This window comes from Carlito syrichta, unplaced genomic scaffold (genome assembly GCF_000164805.1).
Source record: "Carlito syrichta isolate Samal-C Ts95f unplaced genomic scaffold, Tarsius_syrichta-2.0.1 Scaffold289251, whole genome shotgun sequence".
In the NCBI taxonomy this organism is placed as follows: domain Eukaryota; kingdom Metazoa; phylum Chordata; class Mammalia; order Primates; family Tarsiidae; genus Carlito; species Carlito syrichta.
This window is the reverse complement of record NW_007233347.1, coordinates 442,451-458,546: the sequence shown is the minus strand read 5'-3', so window position 1 is coordinate 458,546 and position 16,096 is coordinate 442,451. Positions and strand designations below refer to the sequence as shown.

The 16,096-nt window shown below is 38.2% G+C and overlaps 1 protein-coding gene across 1 annotated transcript in view; it reads left to right on the top strand.

Annotated features, from left to right (window-relative positions):
• MAP7 (microtubule associated protein 7) overlaps nucleotides 1-16,096 on the top strand; it is a 190,038-nt gene that overhangs the window by 141,608 nt on the left and 32,334 nt on the right. Inside the window, exons 6-9 of the mRNA XM_021710500.1 lie at nucleotides 287-404; nucleotides 4,472-4,582; nucleotides 9,750-9,863; nucleotides 14,906-15,054. Of these exons, the coding sequence (XP_021566175.1) occupies nucleotides 287-404; nucleotides 4,472-4,582; nucleotides 9,750-9,863; nucleotides 14,906-15,054 (492 nt within the window). The remainder of the gene's footprint in view (nucleotides 1-286; nucleotides 405-4,471; nucleotides 4,583-9,749; nucleotides 9,864-14,905; nucleotides 15,055-16,096) is intronic.

The window sequence follows — 16,096 nt, the reverse complement described above, 5'->3', positions numbered from 1 at the left end:
CCACCGTGCATATGTGTGCTGTGTACATGAAGGCATCGCATCCCAGTAGTAAGAGCTGTTTATGTGTGTGCCTGTTGTATACCAAGTGCTTTATGAACTGGGACCCAACGACTTCCGAGACCCTTCCTGATTGATGCCATTCCCACCCTGAGATAAGGTGCAGACACAGGTCAGGAGCAGCAGGGTGGGAATTGAAGCAGCACTCCTCACTCCCCTCTGCCTTGAGTTGAAGAAGCTTCAAACAACCAGGTTGAATCTAACCATCAGCTCCCGTCTTTCATTCGAGGAACGCCATGAAGCCGTTGTACGACGCACAATGGAAAGGAGCCAGAAGCCCAAACAGAAGCCCAATCGGTGGTCATGGGGGGGCTCTCTGCATGGGAGCCCCAGCATCCACAGCGCAGGTAAACACACAGTGGCCACGTTCACAGTCAGTCTTTCTCTCTCTCTCTCTCTCTCTCTCTCTCTCTCTCTCAGAAGTAAAAGTGTGTTTCCTCCTTTTTTCTAAATCTGTTTTGCAAAACAAAATCCCGCTGAAATAATTAAACTGTAATTAAATGATGCTTCCACTGAGGATAAGAGGGTGATGGAGGTTAGAAGATAAGGTTCTCTTCCCCTGCCACAGGCTGCTTTCTCATGTGTTACAAAATTCCTGAAAGAGTCACATCTATGCAGTGTTTCTAAATAAACATGCTAGTTTCAACATCATTTATTTGCATAAGGGTGTCAGGATTGTGAAATAAGTGAACCAGTTTTCTCTTTTTCTCTGGAATAATCATAGTTGTGTTGACTGATCAGAATCCTTTGAGCGTAAGTGTTCCTACCCTAAAGTATATGCAACACTTATGCTCTGTAGGAAAGTGCAGGTTTATTAAACTAGAAATAGTAGTAGATGTCTAAACCATTTCCTTCTTCGTGAACAGACATAAAATCATATTGAAATTTGACCTCACCAAAAAGTTTTATTTTTGTACTGTAAATTCAATACACTTTGAATTTTACATATTGTGTTCATTTTTTTTCCATTTGTGTAAGTCTAATAACCTTTATTTCTTTAAATTTGCTTTTTGAAAAAAATCATTGTCTTACATTCTGTCCCCAGGTGGTTTGGTTGAGTCACCATTCTCCTTTTGATTTAGCAGGCCTGGACCACCACTTCACAACTTTTGGTGGTACTAGAAAATCTGGTACAGACATCTCTGTGATTGCTGACTGCCTGATCTGTAGCTCGTGCCTCAGGCCTTGGGCCAGTTCATCGATAGCTGAACCATCACCACCACCTTAGTCATAATGCATGCTTAACACCCTGTTGCATAGACCTAGATCTGGGATTGGCACAGTGTCTCTTAAGTGTGATAATATGACTCGGGTGACTTAAAGGTGTTGAAATAAAGCGATTACATGTGGCATGTTTGCCTTCTCCTTTAAATGATCATTTTGGGTAAAACCTTAAAAAAAATTTTTTTTTTAGCTAAAAAACTACCTGGGATCAAAATACATGCAGTTGAACTCCCCACCTCCCCAATTAATACTGATGTTGCCATTTTTCATTTTCATGTAAACTGTGGATTTTTGTTTGTTTGCTTGCTCTGTTCGTTTTCATTCCTAATGTTCTATATGTCTTTTATAACCCCTGCATTTAAAAAACGTGTAAAAAGAATATCACCACAACTTACTTTGTTTTTTTTGGAGTCGGAGTCTCACTCCGTCACCCAGGTTGGAATGTAGTGGCACATTCACGGCCACCCCAGCGTACAACTTATTTTCTTATGATGTGAAAACTCTTTTTTGTTCCTGGTTCTTAATGACCAATGGTAGTTGTTGGGGCATGTATCAAATCTGTGATCAGTATCATTTATGTGTGATGTTTCATTGTAGCTTTGTATATACAATTCATAGCTAAAACTGTCAGGACATATATTTTTATAACCCTATTTTTCTTGTACTTGGCTTCATGCTTTGCATGTATGTGGTAGGAATATACAGATATAGATTGTCAAACATTTTTGAGGGGAAATTAAGCTACTTAGTTTTCAATTTTGCTTCCATACTTGGAGTTTAATCTATGACCTTTATTCCCACCACCCAAAAACAAGAGAAACCAGTGTTACGTTTGTGAGCTCTTAGATAAAATCTATCTTAATAAGGGCTGTGAATTAGAGCAAGTTACTCCTATGTAGAACAGAGACGTTTGTCTGAAAATAACTGGGATTTGCCAAAGTTCTCAAAGATCAGAAAACTGTCTGCTGTGATCCTGAGAGCAGAAACCAGGCCTCATTCATTTTGAATACGCTTTACTTTACAATACCTGATACATGGTGGGTACTCAGTCACTGTTTGCTGACCAATAGACAGATCCTAGAAACTACATCAAAGTCAATGTCCAACTGCTAGCACATCAACTAGCACTGGTTTGCAAAACTTTATCTTTTTAAAACTTACCCATAAACTCTTTTGTGAATTTGTTTTGTTCAGTGAGAAAAAAATGAATAAACGATCTCACATGTTAAGTAATATAACAAATTTTAACCATCTATGGCAGATTTAGATGTTTTACTATTCAGTATTTTTTAGGATGGGAAGACCTGGTCTTGCTCTTTTTTGTTTGTTTGTTTTACTTACTCTGAAGCAGATCTAAGTGGTTTTAATGGCCTGTTGAGAATCTGCCTGAGGACAGACACATGGACATGATTTCCCCCCACCTAAAGTTTAATATTAACATATAAAACAATATCAGAAGATGTATTGCTGTAAAATCACCAGGAAATGACCTTCAAAATTCTTCCTTGTGCCCTGTCCCTCACGTTTCATCACTAGGATGTTCCTTTCGATGTTTTACCCCAAATCTTTTCCTTGTGTTAGAACTGCTGTAAGAGCCCATCAGTTACATGTAAATGTGAGTCACAGAAATGTTGTGTTTGTTTATTTGTTTTTTGAATAATAAATTTGCTTGAACTGTAAAAATGAATCCCAGATGAAGACAGAAAGGTCTGATGTTAATGGAAGTTTTCCTTATCACCAGTGCACTATAAGTAATAGTCAAAAATGGTTATTCCTTGGGTGAAAGTTCACCACAAAGTTTGTACCGCCAAGGTTAGTTAGACAATGGCAGCTGGGTTGTGAAACCATCTGCCACAAGGAATACTGTTGTAGTTTTAGAAGCCGGTAACAATGGAAAATAAAACAAAATAGAGCAAAACCCCTTTCACTTTGGCTGTCAGAACATCCAGCTGCCTCCTAGATAAAATATAGTCATGAGATTTTTTTTATTTTTATTATGTGCAGCTTTACTTGGGGAACATGATTTGTGCTAAGGAATATGATTACAACTAGATTCCACTGTGCCAACAGCAAGCTGCTGATTTGCATCTTTCATATGGTTATTTCCCTTCTGATTTGAACTAGAAGAATTCTAAATTACTCAGCAGCAGGATGAACAAAATTATCGTTCATAAACTTAGGATTCCGATTATATTGCTATCAGTTTTGTTGGACAAGCTTGTGTGCTGAGATTCTATATTTATAGGCCACGCTAAACTCATTGGCATAGATGTGGAGTTATTAGTAGATTTTTTTTAATTTTATTTTTATTTTATTTTATTTAGTCGGAATCTCACTCTGTCGCCCAGGCTAGAGTACTGTGGCACACTCACAACCACCACAGCCTCAACCTGCTGGGCTCAGGCAATTCTTCCACCTCAGCCTTCCAACTAGATGGAACTGCAGGCGCGCGCCACCATGCCCAGCTAATTTTTTTTTTTTTTTTTAATTGTAGAGATGAGGTCTCACCAAGTTGCCCAGGCTGGTCTTGAACCTGAGGGCTCAGGCAATCCTCTCACCTCGGACTCCCAAAGTGCTAGGATTATAGGCATTAGCCACCATGCCCGGCTAGATTTTAAAAAAGAAAAGTTGTAATGGCCATTTGTTCCATAATTAGATTTCCTTCTTTAAAAAAAAAAAATACATGCACACACCTGCACACGCTCCTATAATGAACTTTAATGCCCAGGATAAAATGACTCTCCAAGCAAAAGTGTCAGGAGTTACACAGAACCTGGTGTTCTTTGATTCCAGTGTTCACACTCTGTCTTCCTAGCATTGTCAGCTTCAGAAACGACAGAGGAGTTCACTTTTGTGGTCCTCTTTTGCTTTGTAATGTGCCTCCACTATTTTCGAAGCCATTTGCTGGCCTTCCTCTTCTCTTCATCCACTTGTATTATAACAATATCCTTGAATTTCCATAGCTGACAAACTGGTGAACTGAATATTTATTTGATCCTATAAGAAAAAAGAGTTTTATTTCTAGCCTTTAAGTTACCTTTAAAATGTCTGCTTAGAAAACTGTGTTATAATGACAGATCTAGAAATAGAGCTGAAAGCATCCAATCCTAGTTTTTCCCTGCATCAGTGAACTAGGAAATTGCAATCCTGCATGCTGGCTGTCAATTAGCATTATCTCCATTTGTTTTAGATCCAGACAGGCGGTCAGTTTCCACCATGAATCTTTCGAAACATGTTGATCCCGTCATTAGCAAGCGGCTCTCCTCTTCATCTGCAACTTTACTAAATTCTCCAGATAGAGGTACAGTGCAAAGGAAAACCAAAAAAGTGTTCTGTTGTTTATTTAATGCCTTTTTTCTGGATGTTTGCAGATAAAAATAAGCATCTGAAGTTGCTTTCCCTACGTTTCTTAAATAGGAAGAAAAAAACTTCAGAGTAAAAAAGCAATAAACGGCTGAGCAGCATTTTCCTTGCGACAAGAACATTTCTCATTTTAGAACTTGGCTGAATGATTGCATCTAGCAGTGATGCAAGTGGTGCTTCTCTCAACTTTTAGTAAATGAGTTTACAGCTCCAGAAATCACCCACTTATCCACCAAAGTGCAAACTATCTTTGTTATGAATATTTCTTTTACTTCAATCAATGTCTTTGGCTTTTTCGTCTGTACTTTGGGAATTCCAGGCTCTGACCTTCTAAACACTTTTAAATGATTCGTGTTGGTAGATTTCATTTTGATAATTCATTTCTCTTTTAACCAAACATTTCTTACTGCATTTCCTATGTGTGCTATTGGTTTTTCGGTGTTCATTTATTTACTCTTGATGGTTTTGGCCTAACTTTGAGAATATCATCGTCATTACAGCCTCCTAAAATGTTTAATATTCATAGTCCTGCAATTAACATCCTATTTGAATTTTGAGTTTTATTCATCCCATGGATTTACAGTACATGAATGTTGAATTTTATTCATCCCATGGATTTACAGTACATGAATGTTGAGTTATTTATAAGGTGAAAGTTTTACTTTACATATATCATAGAAAGACACAAAATCAAGCTTTTTAGACAAGCTACTTGTTTTACATACCTAAAGTGATTTTAAATAAAACCAAATAATTATTGTGCAACATAAGACGCATACTCTTTAAAAGTAACAAATTGTGGTTACTTTGATTACTTTATTAAGAAACTGGGAAAGTTTCAGTGTTTATCATCTTTAAAATGAATGTAATGTGTGCATGTTCTGTGTGTGTATGTGTATTTATATATTTTGTATTGTATAAAAGTTGTTATGGTATCATTGTAATGTACAATATTCTATGAGTGTTGATGTGATTTTATAACTAATCTCTTAAAGCAGTATGTTTGAACAACTCTCTATTCTTGACTTTTAACTGAAACCTTTTTTTTTTGCTTAACCTAAACTTTTCCTAAATCATCAATATTAGAATGTAATCAAATTAGGGACCTTATAAGTATTAAGAATTATTATTCATAAGTATTAGGAATTAAAATTTCTTCCCTAACTATCCTTTATTTTTAAACCTATCCCTTAATATAAGATAAAAGCACGTGAATGCTGTTCTTACAGTTGTTTATTCATCTTTTCTTTGGAACTGGTCACTTATTCAGTGCTTTAATTTCAAACTTTTGTGAACCTGGGTCTAAGACTAACTACAATTAGGATTTTACAGTACTTTTAAAGTTAAACTTGGCTTATTGTCCCAAATTAGCATGAGGTGGCAGTGGGGTAGTGGGGAATAACTGGGCAGTATCCTGTCCATGCTTCTGTGGAGTGACAGTGCTGAGTTGTCTGTATCGATTAAAGAGATGTTTTATGGACTCTGCATGATAATATCTAACTGGATCTTCTTAGAGAACTGAGAAAGATCTGTTGGATGGATTGCCTACTACAGCTGGGGTAAGAGAGTCTGTAAAAAGTTGAGAGCTGGACTTCATGTCCTGTAGGCTAATTGCTGGAGAGGGGGCACTAAAAGAGGGACCACAAGCTCTTTACCCATGTGTTGCCCTGTCAGTTTTTACCAGCTCTTTACCCATGTGTTGCATGCTCAGTTTTTACCTGCATGAGTGTCCTTTCTTAGATCGACTCTGAATCCATGTGTTCTTTTTTGGAGCGATGAGGAGATGGTGCAGATATAACGTTAGAATTGGAGAGTTAGAGCATAGGACATCAGAGTCAAGGGGAAGTTCCATCACCAGTTCATAGCAGAAGCCAGAAAAGTACCACTCCAATCATGGCACAGGTCTGAAAACTGAATACCACGCTGGAATCACAGGACTGGAGGGGGAGCACGAGTCTTGTTCCTGGTCTAACAAGCCAGGTCAGCCTGAAAGAAGTTCCCATGTGGTCCAGGAAGCAATATTTTTTAAAGTTAGCCAAATTCCTCACTAGGACAGTGAGAGGCTTAGGCCTTTTACTAAGAATAAAAACTCTCCTAAATTTGAATGTCTCTAATGTAGAAATCTAAGTGATGTGTTTAGTTTCTTTCCTGTTATGTATTTTTTAAAGTTGGTTAGGCTTTATTATCTCATTAGAAAACATTCTTGTCAGATTATTAAACTGGACAACTTTATATACAAAACTGTCAAGAAGGTATAGGCATCATTATTAGACTGTTTGAGTTTTCTCAGTCCTATAGCAAAGTCTGTAAGCTCATATTAAATTGAGGTTCTGGGCTGGGTGTGATTGGTTCATGCCTGTAATTCTAGCACCTTAGGAGGCTGATGCGGGAGAATCACTTGAAGCCAGGAGTTCAAGACCAACCTGGTCAACACAGTAAGATGCTGTCTCTATATAAAAAATAAAAATAAAATATAAATTGAGTTTCTGATACCATTAGGGCTAACATTGAGCTAGAATGCATCCAAATAGCTCTATTGGTTATTAAAAACACCAGACTATTTCCATATTGCTTGGTAAATAGGCACTTCTTCAAGATGGGCTTCCCATGCCCTCCAAAGCCAGTGGAAGCTGGTCATTAGTTTTATGTCTGTGCCCCACCAGTTTTTAATTTTTTTTAAGTCAAGGTCTTACTCTGTCACCCAGACTGGAGTACAGTTGGCATGATCATGTCTCACTGCAGCTTCAAACCCCTAGGCTCAAGTGATCCTCCTGCCTCAGCCTCCCAAGTAGCCGGGACTACGCACACACCACTACACCTGGCTACATGTTTTATTTTTATTTTTTTGTAGAGACAAGGTCTTACTATGTTGCCCAGGCTTGTCTTGAAGCAATCCTCTCACCCCAGCCTCCCAAAGTGCTGGGATCACAGACGTGAGCCACTGCACTTGGCCAAGTTTTTTTTATTATTATACCTGAATCTAGTGTTAGATCGACTGGTAAAATTACCTGGACTAAAAAAACCTCTCATTACTAAAAGTTTCTGTAATTTCTGTCTGTAACGGACAGAATGTTGCCACTGGAAATGTTTACGTTAAAAGTGTTCATTATCTTTAAATGTTCTGCTTACCAACTTTTCCTCAAGAAAGAACATTAGGGAGGTTGAAAAGAATAAGCTACCTACTCTTTGCTTAAAATTAGTCAATATATTTTTTCCCTAGAATCTACATTATAAGACACAGTAGACCCCAAGCTGAAGTCTGCCCACAAGCTTGTTCTATTTTATCTAAGCAGTGTCTTTTACTCTTGTTTTAACTTGAATTAACTGTGAACGTTTAAAATATGGAAGACTTCCTATAACATTTAGATTTTCTACTTCTAATGAAAAAAAGTAGGATCTGCGCTATTTGCCTGACTTATTCATGGCATTCGTTTACCTGAAACTGAAAGGCTATTTCATGCTTATAGGAGGAAAGTGATAAGGCAGGCCTCTACAAAGTTTGTTTAGCTCAGATAATTTATTTATGTTACCCTACATGTCCCCCAGAGGGCTTTGAGTTTGCCTCCCCTGATCTGAGTAGTTTATAATGGGAATCGGTAATACTTCATTTTAAAGTGCTTCAATAGGACCCAAGTTGTTTCATGAGAGTTAATAATATCTCTTCCTTAAGGTTTGTAATCTTAAAACCAGTCCCCTCCAGGTGGAAAAACAAAAACAAACAAACAAACAATAAACCAGCTCTCCTTTATTAACCTTTACTAAAAAGTTCTCATATGGAAGCCATATCTCTTATCTTGGTCAAAGCATAGCTATGAATGTGATGGAAATGAAAACATATTTCCTCTAGCACTCTTTCATTCACAGTATCAGAAGCTATAAAATGAATTTCTCTGGATTTGCTTACACTCAAGTTAAAAAGGATTTCTAGTAATCTTATTTTGAGACAAATTCTTTGGTTGATGCCTTAAAGACTCATAGAAACAAAGTAATTGAACTCAATGTAGAAAACAAAAGGGGCTTATCTTTTCAATGTAATTCATCTCTGCAATTGTAAGCCACAGTCATCTTATAGTTTTCTAAGGAAGCATTCATCTTTCTTTCCTTTGCCATTTATTGAAAATAGAGTTCTGTTGAAGATTTTCAATTAATCCTAATCACTCTTCCCCCATTGATTGTATCCTGTGAATGTATTCTAATTTTAGATAGTGTTACAGTCTGTTGTTACATACTCACACTGCTATGCTATAGTTTATGATAGTTAAGATGGTGCTTTCTACTATTGCAATAGTTTTGTGTAACAGATCTTTTTATTTAATGCCTCAATGTCAGATAATATTTAATTTAACTGCAAAGACACTTCTAATAAAATACATTGAATGATCCATTAATTCTTAAATTCACCAAAGCCTGACGAAAATGCCACTCCTTTAAAATGGTCACATAATAAAGGTACTTATTGGAAGTTAGTACTTCCTCTCAAACAGGAATAATATTTTTATAACAATATTTGACTGTGAATGGTTTTTATGAACTGAACTAAAACTCATTTACTAGAATTTAAATACCGTTCATTTAAAATAATAGCCCAAGTAGCAATTCATGGAGCCCTATCATAATTTAATGGGGCCCCATTAAATTATGTCTATAAGTCTGGTCTTCCTTTAACCTGCCGGTGCCTCTGTTTGGGTTTATTAGTCAAGGTCCTTAGGAAGCTCTTTGACTGAGGTGTGTATCATCAGTCCTCTACCCATCTGGTGCCCGGCAGATGGCACCACCCTGGAGTGTTCAATACACACCAAAACTGTAGTGGAAACGATATTTTTGTCTGATTGCCGGTTGACCACTGAAGGAGGGTGGCTAGCAAAATCTGCATCTAAAAAACGAATTTAGCACCTGCCACAAACTTAACATCGTGAAGAAAGGCAAACTTCCGGAACAGCTGCTCCCTTTTTCAGAGTTCCTGTTGCCCTGACTCTCCACCGTCCTCCCTGTAAAGCCTGGTCTGTCCAAGGCTCGGCGTGTGGAAGCAATAGGTATGATGTTCTGTGCCCTCTTGACCCTGGAGAGAATGCTTCTAACATCTTGCTTATGTGGTGACCATCTAGCTCGCCGCCTGCAGCTCAGCCCATGGGAGAGCAACGTTGTTAACAGACTCCTGACGCCCACACATTCGTTCCTGGCCAGAAGTAAAAGCACAGCCGCCTTGTTTGGAGAAGCAGGTAAACTGTCCAGGTGGAACTTTCCCAGTGAGGTCAAGTACTCCCCTTGAAGCATATATGAGTTGCCAGTGTTCATCTAATCACATCTCAGTTTTTCCTAACTTGGACTTCTCTCCTCTCCGGGTGGAAACGTCTGTCGGTGTTGGTTTCACACTCCTGGCATTGTCTCCTCCCAGCATCCGCCCTAGCATTTTATCTGGACACCAGATGCCAGGCAGGCAGACGAAGTTCCCTCCCTGTGCTCAGGTGGCTTTCGAGGCTTCTGTCTGTTCATGTCATAACCAGAAAATGGCATTCCTTACCTGCCTTTCTTTTCTGCCTCCGTCTCTGAGCAGGTGGTCAAAAATGGAAATTATTTCCTATTGGATACTAATATGTGAACTTGGGAATAAAAATCAAAGCACAAATCTGTTATTCAAACATAGGTCCTAAATGTGACTGTGGCTAGGTACTTATCCTGTCTGCACCAATCTTTTATCTGAAATCTAGGAAGCATACCCTTCTAGGACCCTCTGAGTTGTGAAGGCTAATTGTAGTGTCCTTTTTTGTGACATTTGCTGAAAAATTGGAAAACATGCCTAGTACTGGTTTGATGATTAGTTGTAACTCCTCTACTCTTTTGAGATGTAAAACATGTCTAAACGGGCCACTTAATTAAATGAGAAGTTAGTATAGAGCCAATATCTAGTTGATAAAAAGGTGTGCATTAGGCTTGGGTAACATTTTTCTCATGGTGAGCAGATTTAGGCTTTACCAAATATCTCTGGGCATAACTGGCATTATTTATGTAACCAGTCTACCAGCCCTCATCTTTGGCACTTAGAAAATTGGGTGCTCTTTCCATAAAAATGCTCTTTAAAAGTGCTTTGTCTTTGCAAGCCTCTCCGTGTTCATTAGCCTGCTTTATAAATAATAATTCTTAGCCAGGTGTGGTGGCTCAGCACTTTGGGAGGCTAAGACATAAGGATCACTTGAGCCCAGGAGTTCGAGACCAGCCAGGGCAACATAGCAGACCTCATCTCTACAAAAAATAAAAATAAAAATAAATTAGCCACACACAGTGGCCTGTGTCTATAGTCCCAGCTACTTGAGAGGCTGAGACTGAAGGATCACCTGAACCCAGAAGGTCAAGGCTGTAGTGAGCCGTGATCCTGCCACTGCACTCCAGCCTGGGCGACAGAGTGAGACCTTGACTCAAAAAAAAATAATAATAATTCTTGGTGGTTTTATGGTGTCTTTCATCTGTGCTGCCCAATGAGCACATGAGTTTCAACCCTAAATCTCACAGTACCCGTGTGAAGCAGTCAGCAAAGCAAGTGTGGGCGTTCCCCCCACCATCTCATGGAAACCAAGTGTAGTGACAATAAATGACTTACACTAGAGCCACTTAGAAAGCTGGTGGACTGGATAGTAAGCGTGCTTACCCCTCCATCCTTGTTACGCTGAGGGTTGCTTTGTGTGCAGTTGTGTGATCAGCTAGCTGTACCACAGTGTTCTATGTTTTCTATAAAGTAGCCCATCAAAGTTGTCACATTGCATCTGAGATTTTTCTGGAAGAAAAAGTACAACTTATTTCAAGATAGTGTTTCCTCTCTGCCAGTGAATTGTACACTTTTATACAAGTTATGAAAGTTTTTCTTCATGTCTAGCTCATTAAAGAACTTTCTGAACTGCTTTTCAGCCCAGTTTCATAGGATCTAAATAGTTTTATGACTGTCATGCTTCTGAATCTCCTCGTTGTATGTCACACTGTGAGGCTGAAAACCTGCCTCCTAGCTAGGAAGCTGTCTGTCTTTGTTATTTCTGTCATCACTAACTCTCGTCAATTCTTTCATTCTCCCTCTAGTCTTCTCCAGCACCATTTCCTCATTTTCCACCCATTCTACTTGCCTGTCTTCCCCCCTTCTCTGTTACACTCTATCAAGGTGCTTTTTTTTTTATCTGCAAAGTGGCTCTTGTTGACTTTACAACTTCTCCATTCTCCTTTTCACATATTGATACATTTCTATAATTTATTTTGGTGTGAAACAATGCACAGATTCTACTTGAGTTGCCTGTTTTATTAATGCATTGCCTAGGTCATCATCTCCTATGGCATTGATACAGCTTATGTTTAAATGAATCAAAACTCTGGTTTGGTTTGGTTTCATTTCCATTCGGTGTGCTGTACATAAACGTCTCTCCCAGTTATTTTGGCAAAAACACTGTTTCCATTACTTTTATTTTTCATCGCTCTCCTTGATTATTCTTTCTTGTCTTCCCATGTTAGTGTTGTCCCTTGACGTCATCATATTCCCAATTGCCATTGGCAAGAAGGTGACCTACATCCAGAGCTAGCAGGGTTACATTTGCAGATTGAAACAGCCGCTCTGAGCCCCGCAGTGTGCAATGACTGTAAACTCCCTGAGCAGCAAGAGTAGCTGAGAACTGGAAATCCCAGTCTCGCCCACACCTCTCGTTTGCAGCCGCTGCTTGGGTTGACTTTTCCATGCCCTTTTTTTTTCTTCCCAGACCATTCAAAATACATGTGACTATTAGAACTCAGGATTAAATAAATGAATATATGTAAGATGTTTAGACTAGTACCTGCACAAAGTAGACTGTCAGTAAATATTAGTATTCTATTATATAATTTGTCTGTGCTATCCTCCACTTGAACTGTATTATCTTTTCACTGCACTCATTATTACATTTAGAAGAAGTTGAATGAGATAAATTAATGTGCACTTACAACGAAGAGTAGGATGCAGTATGCATATTGTGGAAGATTTTTCTCAAAGATATTTCCGTAAGAAATGCTCACATTTAATTAAACTACTTGGGATGTGGAGGGTACTCTAGGGAAGAAAAACCATATTTTGTTCTTGTTGTGTCTTCATAAGGACAAGATTATTTCAAATAATTGATGTGAAGATTTCAGGTTTTTCAGAACTTATTGTTCAGTACAGCAGTGAATTCCATGAAATTTAATATTCTTGCAAGGAATTTATGCTGTTTATTTTAGTCGAAAGATGTTCATTGGACAATTAAATTTGAGGAGTCTTTTTTTCTGTAGGCTACATTGGGTGGGTTTAAGGATATTTTCAACCTGTATTAATATTATCTCAGCATTAAAATAAAAAATAAACCAGAAGGCATAATGAGATTGGCCTATATCCAGAATGATCTCAGTAAATGCTCCATACCTCATGAAACTTATTTTCCACTAGAGGGAAAATAAATCATTTTTCTGTGCTTCATTCTGTTGTCAGTTTCAGACCCACTGGCTCAGAGCAGGGCTGTTTCCTAGGGTTTCTTGATCTTTGAGCAAGGTTAATGGCTCCTGGCTGTGCCCTGGGCAATGTCTGCCTTTCCTCCTGGTCACTAATCCCCAGAAGTGCCTTGTGCCAGGATGTTGTTCCTTAAATGCATTTGATTGACTTGGAAGAATTTTGCATTAAGAAACTCTTTCTTGTCTGGAAAATGCAAATGCTTTGTTGTAGCATTTGAGAAAAGGTTATCTTCAAAGGGTTTCCTCTATGATCACAACTAGAAAAATGAGAAGAGATTCTCTTGTCAATACGTATCCTTCCCTCACTATTAAGGTTGGAGGTAAAGTTTTATGTCAGTTCCCATGAAACACGTACTCTTTTAAGGAGCACTGAAGAAATGAATAGTGTTTTAGTTTATCCTGAAGAAATAGAATTATGTTTTCAAATGATAGAAAAAGAGAGTGCAGTTTCCAATCTATTTATTGTTATTCAGTGATAGCCAGAAGATACTGCCAGGCATTTAATAAATGAGAGCACATTAATAAAAATTCAGTCTGATCAACTTTCTGTCTATAAGCCAAAATAAATATTTTTAAAATGCTATAATTTTGAAATTAAGATTATCCCAGATTTGTTTTGTGAACTTTTGAGTTGTTAATTTATTAATACTCTTACATTCTGCTGACATGATGCTTTCTTTGAAGAGTTGCTACCATGGCTAGAGTTGAGTAAAGTCATTTTATAACCTGTCCAAATACGCAGTCCTCTCTTTGGTGATTGTGTACAATTGTCTTAGTTTTGCTGGAAAACAAGATTTCTGAATGAGATCTGAAAATGGACCTTAGTACACCTCACTTGTGATACCTACGTAGTATTGTATGAATTTATTTAAACCCATTGTCACTAGGAATAACTTGATTAATGACAGTGTTCCTTTAAAAATGAATGGTCAGAAGCTGTGTGGTTTTTCAAAAAATATTCCATCGTGAGTAAAACTAAAAGATATTCATGATGCAACCTTTAATTTGGCAATTCTAATGTATATATATTCTATTCGATGCTTTAAATAAGTTATATCCAACCTCCTCATGTGTTCTAATGCTGCCTCTTTGGAACCATCAAATGCCTTGGTTTTTGGGAAAACCCAGAAGCCTGCATTTGGTGTGCCTCTAAATAAGTAAAATATTTACAGAATTTTTTTTCTGGAAATTATTACTTATCCTTTTTGACAAGCCTTAACACCTGGTAAGACTTGGTCATTTAACATTTTTCAAATTCAGCTGCTTTTTTCCCCTGCTGGCTGTTGAACTTGAATCCTAAAATACTCGTAGTATATCTCGCTTGCCTGCTTGCACGCTTCCTCTCTTTCCACCTTTTGTTCCATCTTAAAGTTAACTAGGAAAAGTCTGATTGTAAACCAGTCCTCATGTAAAAATTATCTTATATCATGAACATAGTTTTTCCAGAACCATCAGTTAGTAGGAATATAAGAACATTGCTCTTCACAATTTTGGATTACATCTGTATCTTTCATCAGTATTTAAATAGCCAAATTACTAATAGTATATTCCAGATTTTTCACTTGGACATGCCTTCCTTTTGGACACATCATAAACTCATAGGACTGTGAGGACAGCTGAGTGTGATGGTTCTGGGCACCGTTAGGTAATAACTTCTTCTTCCTACTTTTCTCTCTATCTCTGCTTTGCTCCTTTTCCTGAACCTGCTTTTGGCTTTCTTCAACTGCTCCTCTGGCACTCTTGTGTGTAAAACCAATCACCTGCACCCTAGTTATCCCCATTTGTCCTCGTTCAGCATCTTGCAGCCCCATCATCATGCCCTACAAAGCCGCACACTCTAGAAATCCGATGGATCGACCAAAACTCTTTGTAACACCACCTGAGGGCTCTTCTCGCAGGAGGACCGTTCATGGCACAGCGGTGAGTAGCTTTTGGGAACAGCTGGGCGAGTCCGGGAGCCAGTGCTGTTTCTGTGCAGATGGATGTGCCCCAAGGCGCGATATGGGCATAAGAGGGGGAGGCCAAGACGTCCACCATCCATCCTTTCCACCCATCACAAATCTGGCTGGCTGGGCGGTAGTGTCTTCCCACTTCCTGTTTACTTTAGGACTTTACTTCCCCTAAAAAAAATTCAAGATGAAAACTGTTCTTTGTTCAAGCATATATGGCCAACCTACCCTGCTCAGTGTCCATACAAATAAGTGCAATGCCAGAATACTTTCATTTTTGAAAGCAGGAAAACCAAATGGCCTTTGAAGGGGTAGTGGGCCTGGACTGCTTCCTTTGGCATTTTACTCCAGCCTATTCCAGAAACTGACTGATCTCTCAAAAAGCAAGATAAAGAATTTGTATCCTGTTTAGCTAATCCCTGTCAAGGCCCAGATCATAAAATATAGTGAAAAAAAATATTTTGAAAGCATTAGTTATTTGCTAAGTAATTTTTGAAAGGCTCTTAGGCTGTGCTATAAACTCAGATTTTGCAAGTGAAGAATATAATTTGTACTTGTTATTACTGGCAAGGTGATGATCTAATGTTAATTTTCACCATACTATAAATGCAACAAGGTAATTGTATCTTTCTTCATCTTTGTTTTAAACCCTGTGTTTTTTTAATATCAGTTGAAAGATGTCAACATTGTCCTATGGTCTACAAATATTGTACTTCAGTCATAAAGGACTCACCAATCAACCAGAAGATCTCTTTGCCTCTCTCCATGATAATAGTATGACCCTTTTAATGAACGGCTGGACAAATTTTTTTAATCTTAATTTTCCAGAGCATTTCAGATTTATAAACCTGATGGACACTTAAAAGGATTTTGCTGAAAGGATAATTCAGGGTTGTAAGGGCTTGATGGCTTTGCCTACAGGCAGTTTTCTTTCAACTCCCTCAGGCTTTCAAGAATCAGTGTTTAATTCATGATTGAGTCAGGCCTCCAACCCTGTAGCCAAAGGTGAAACT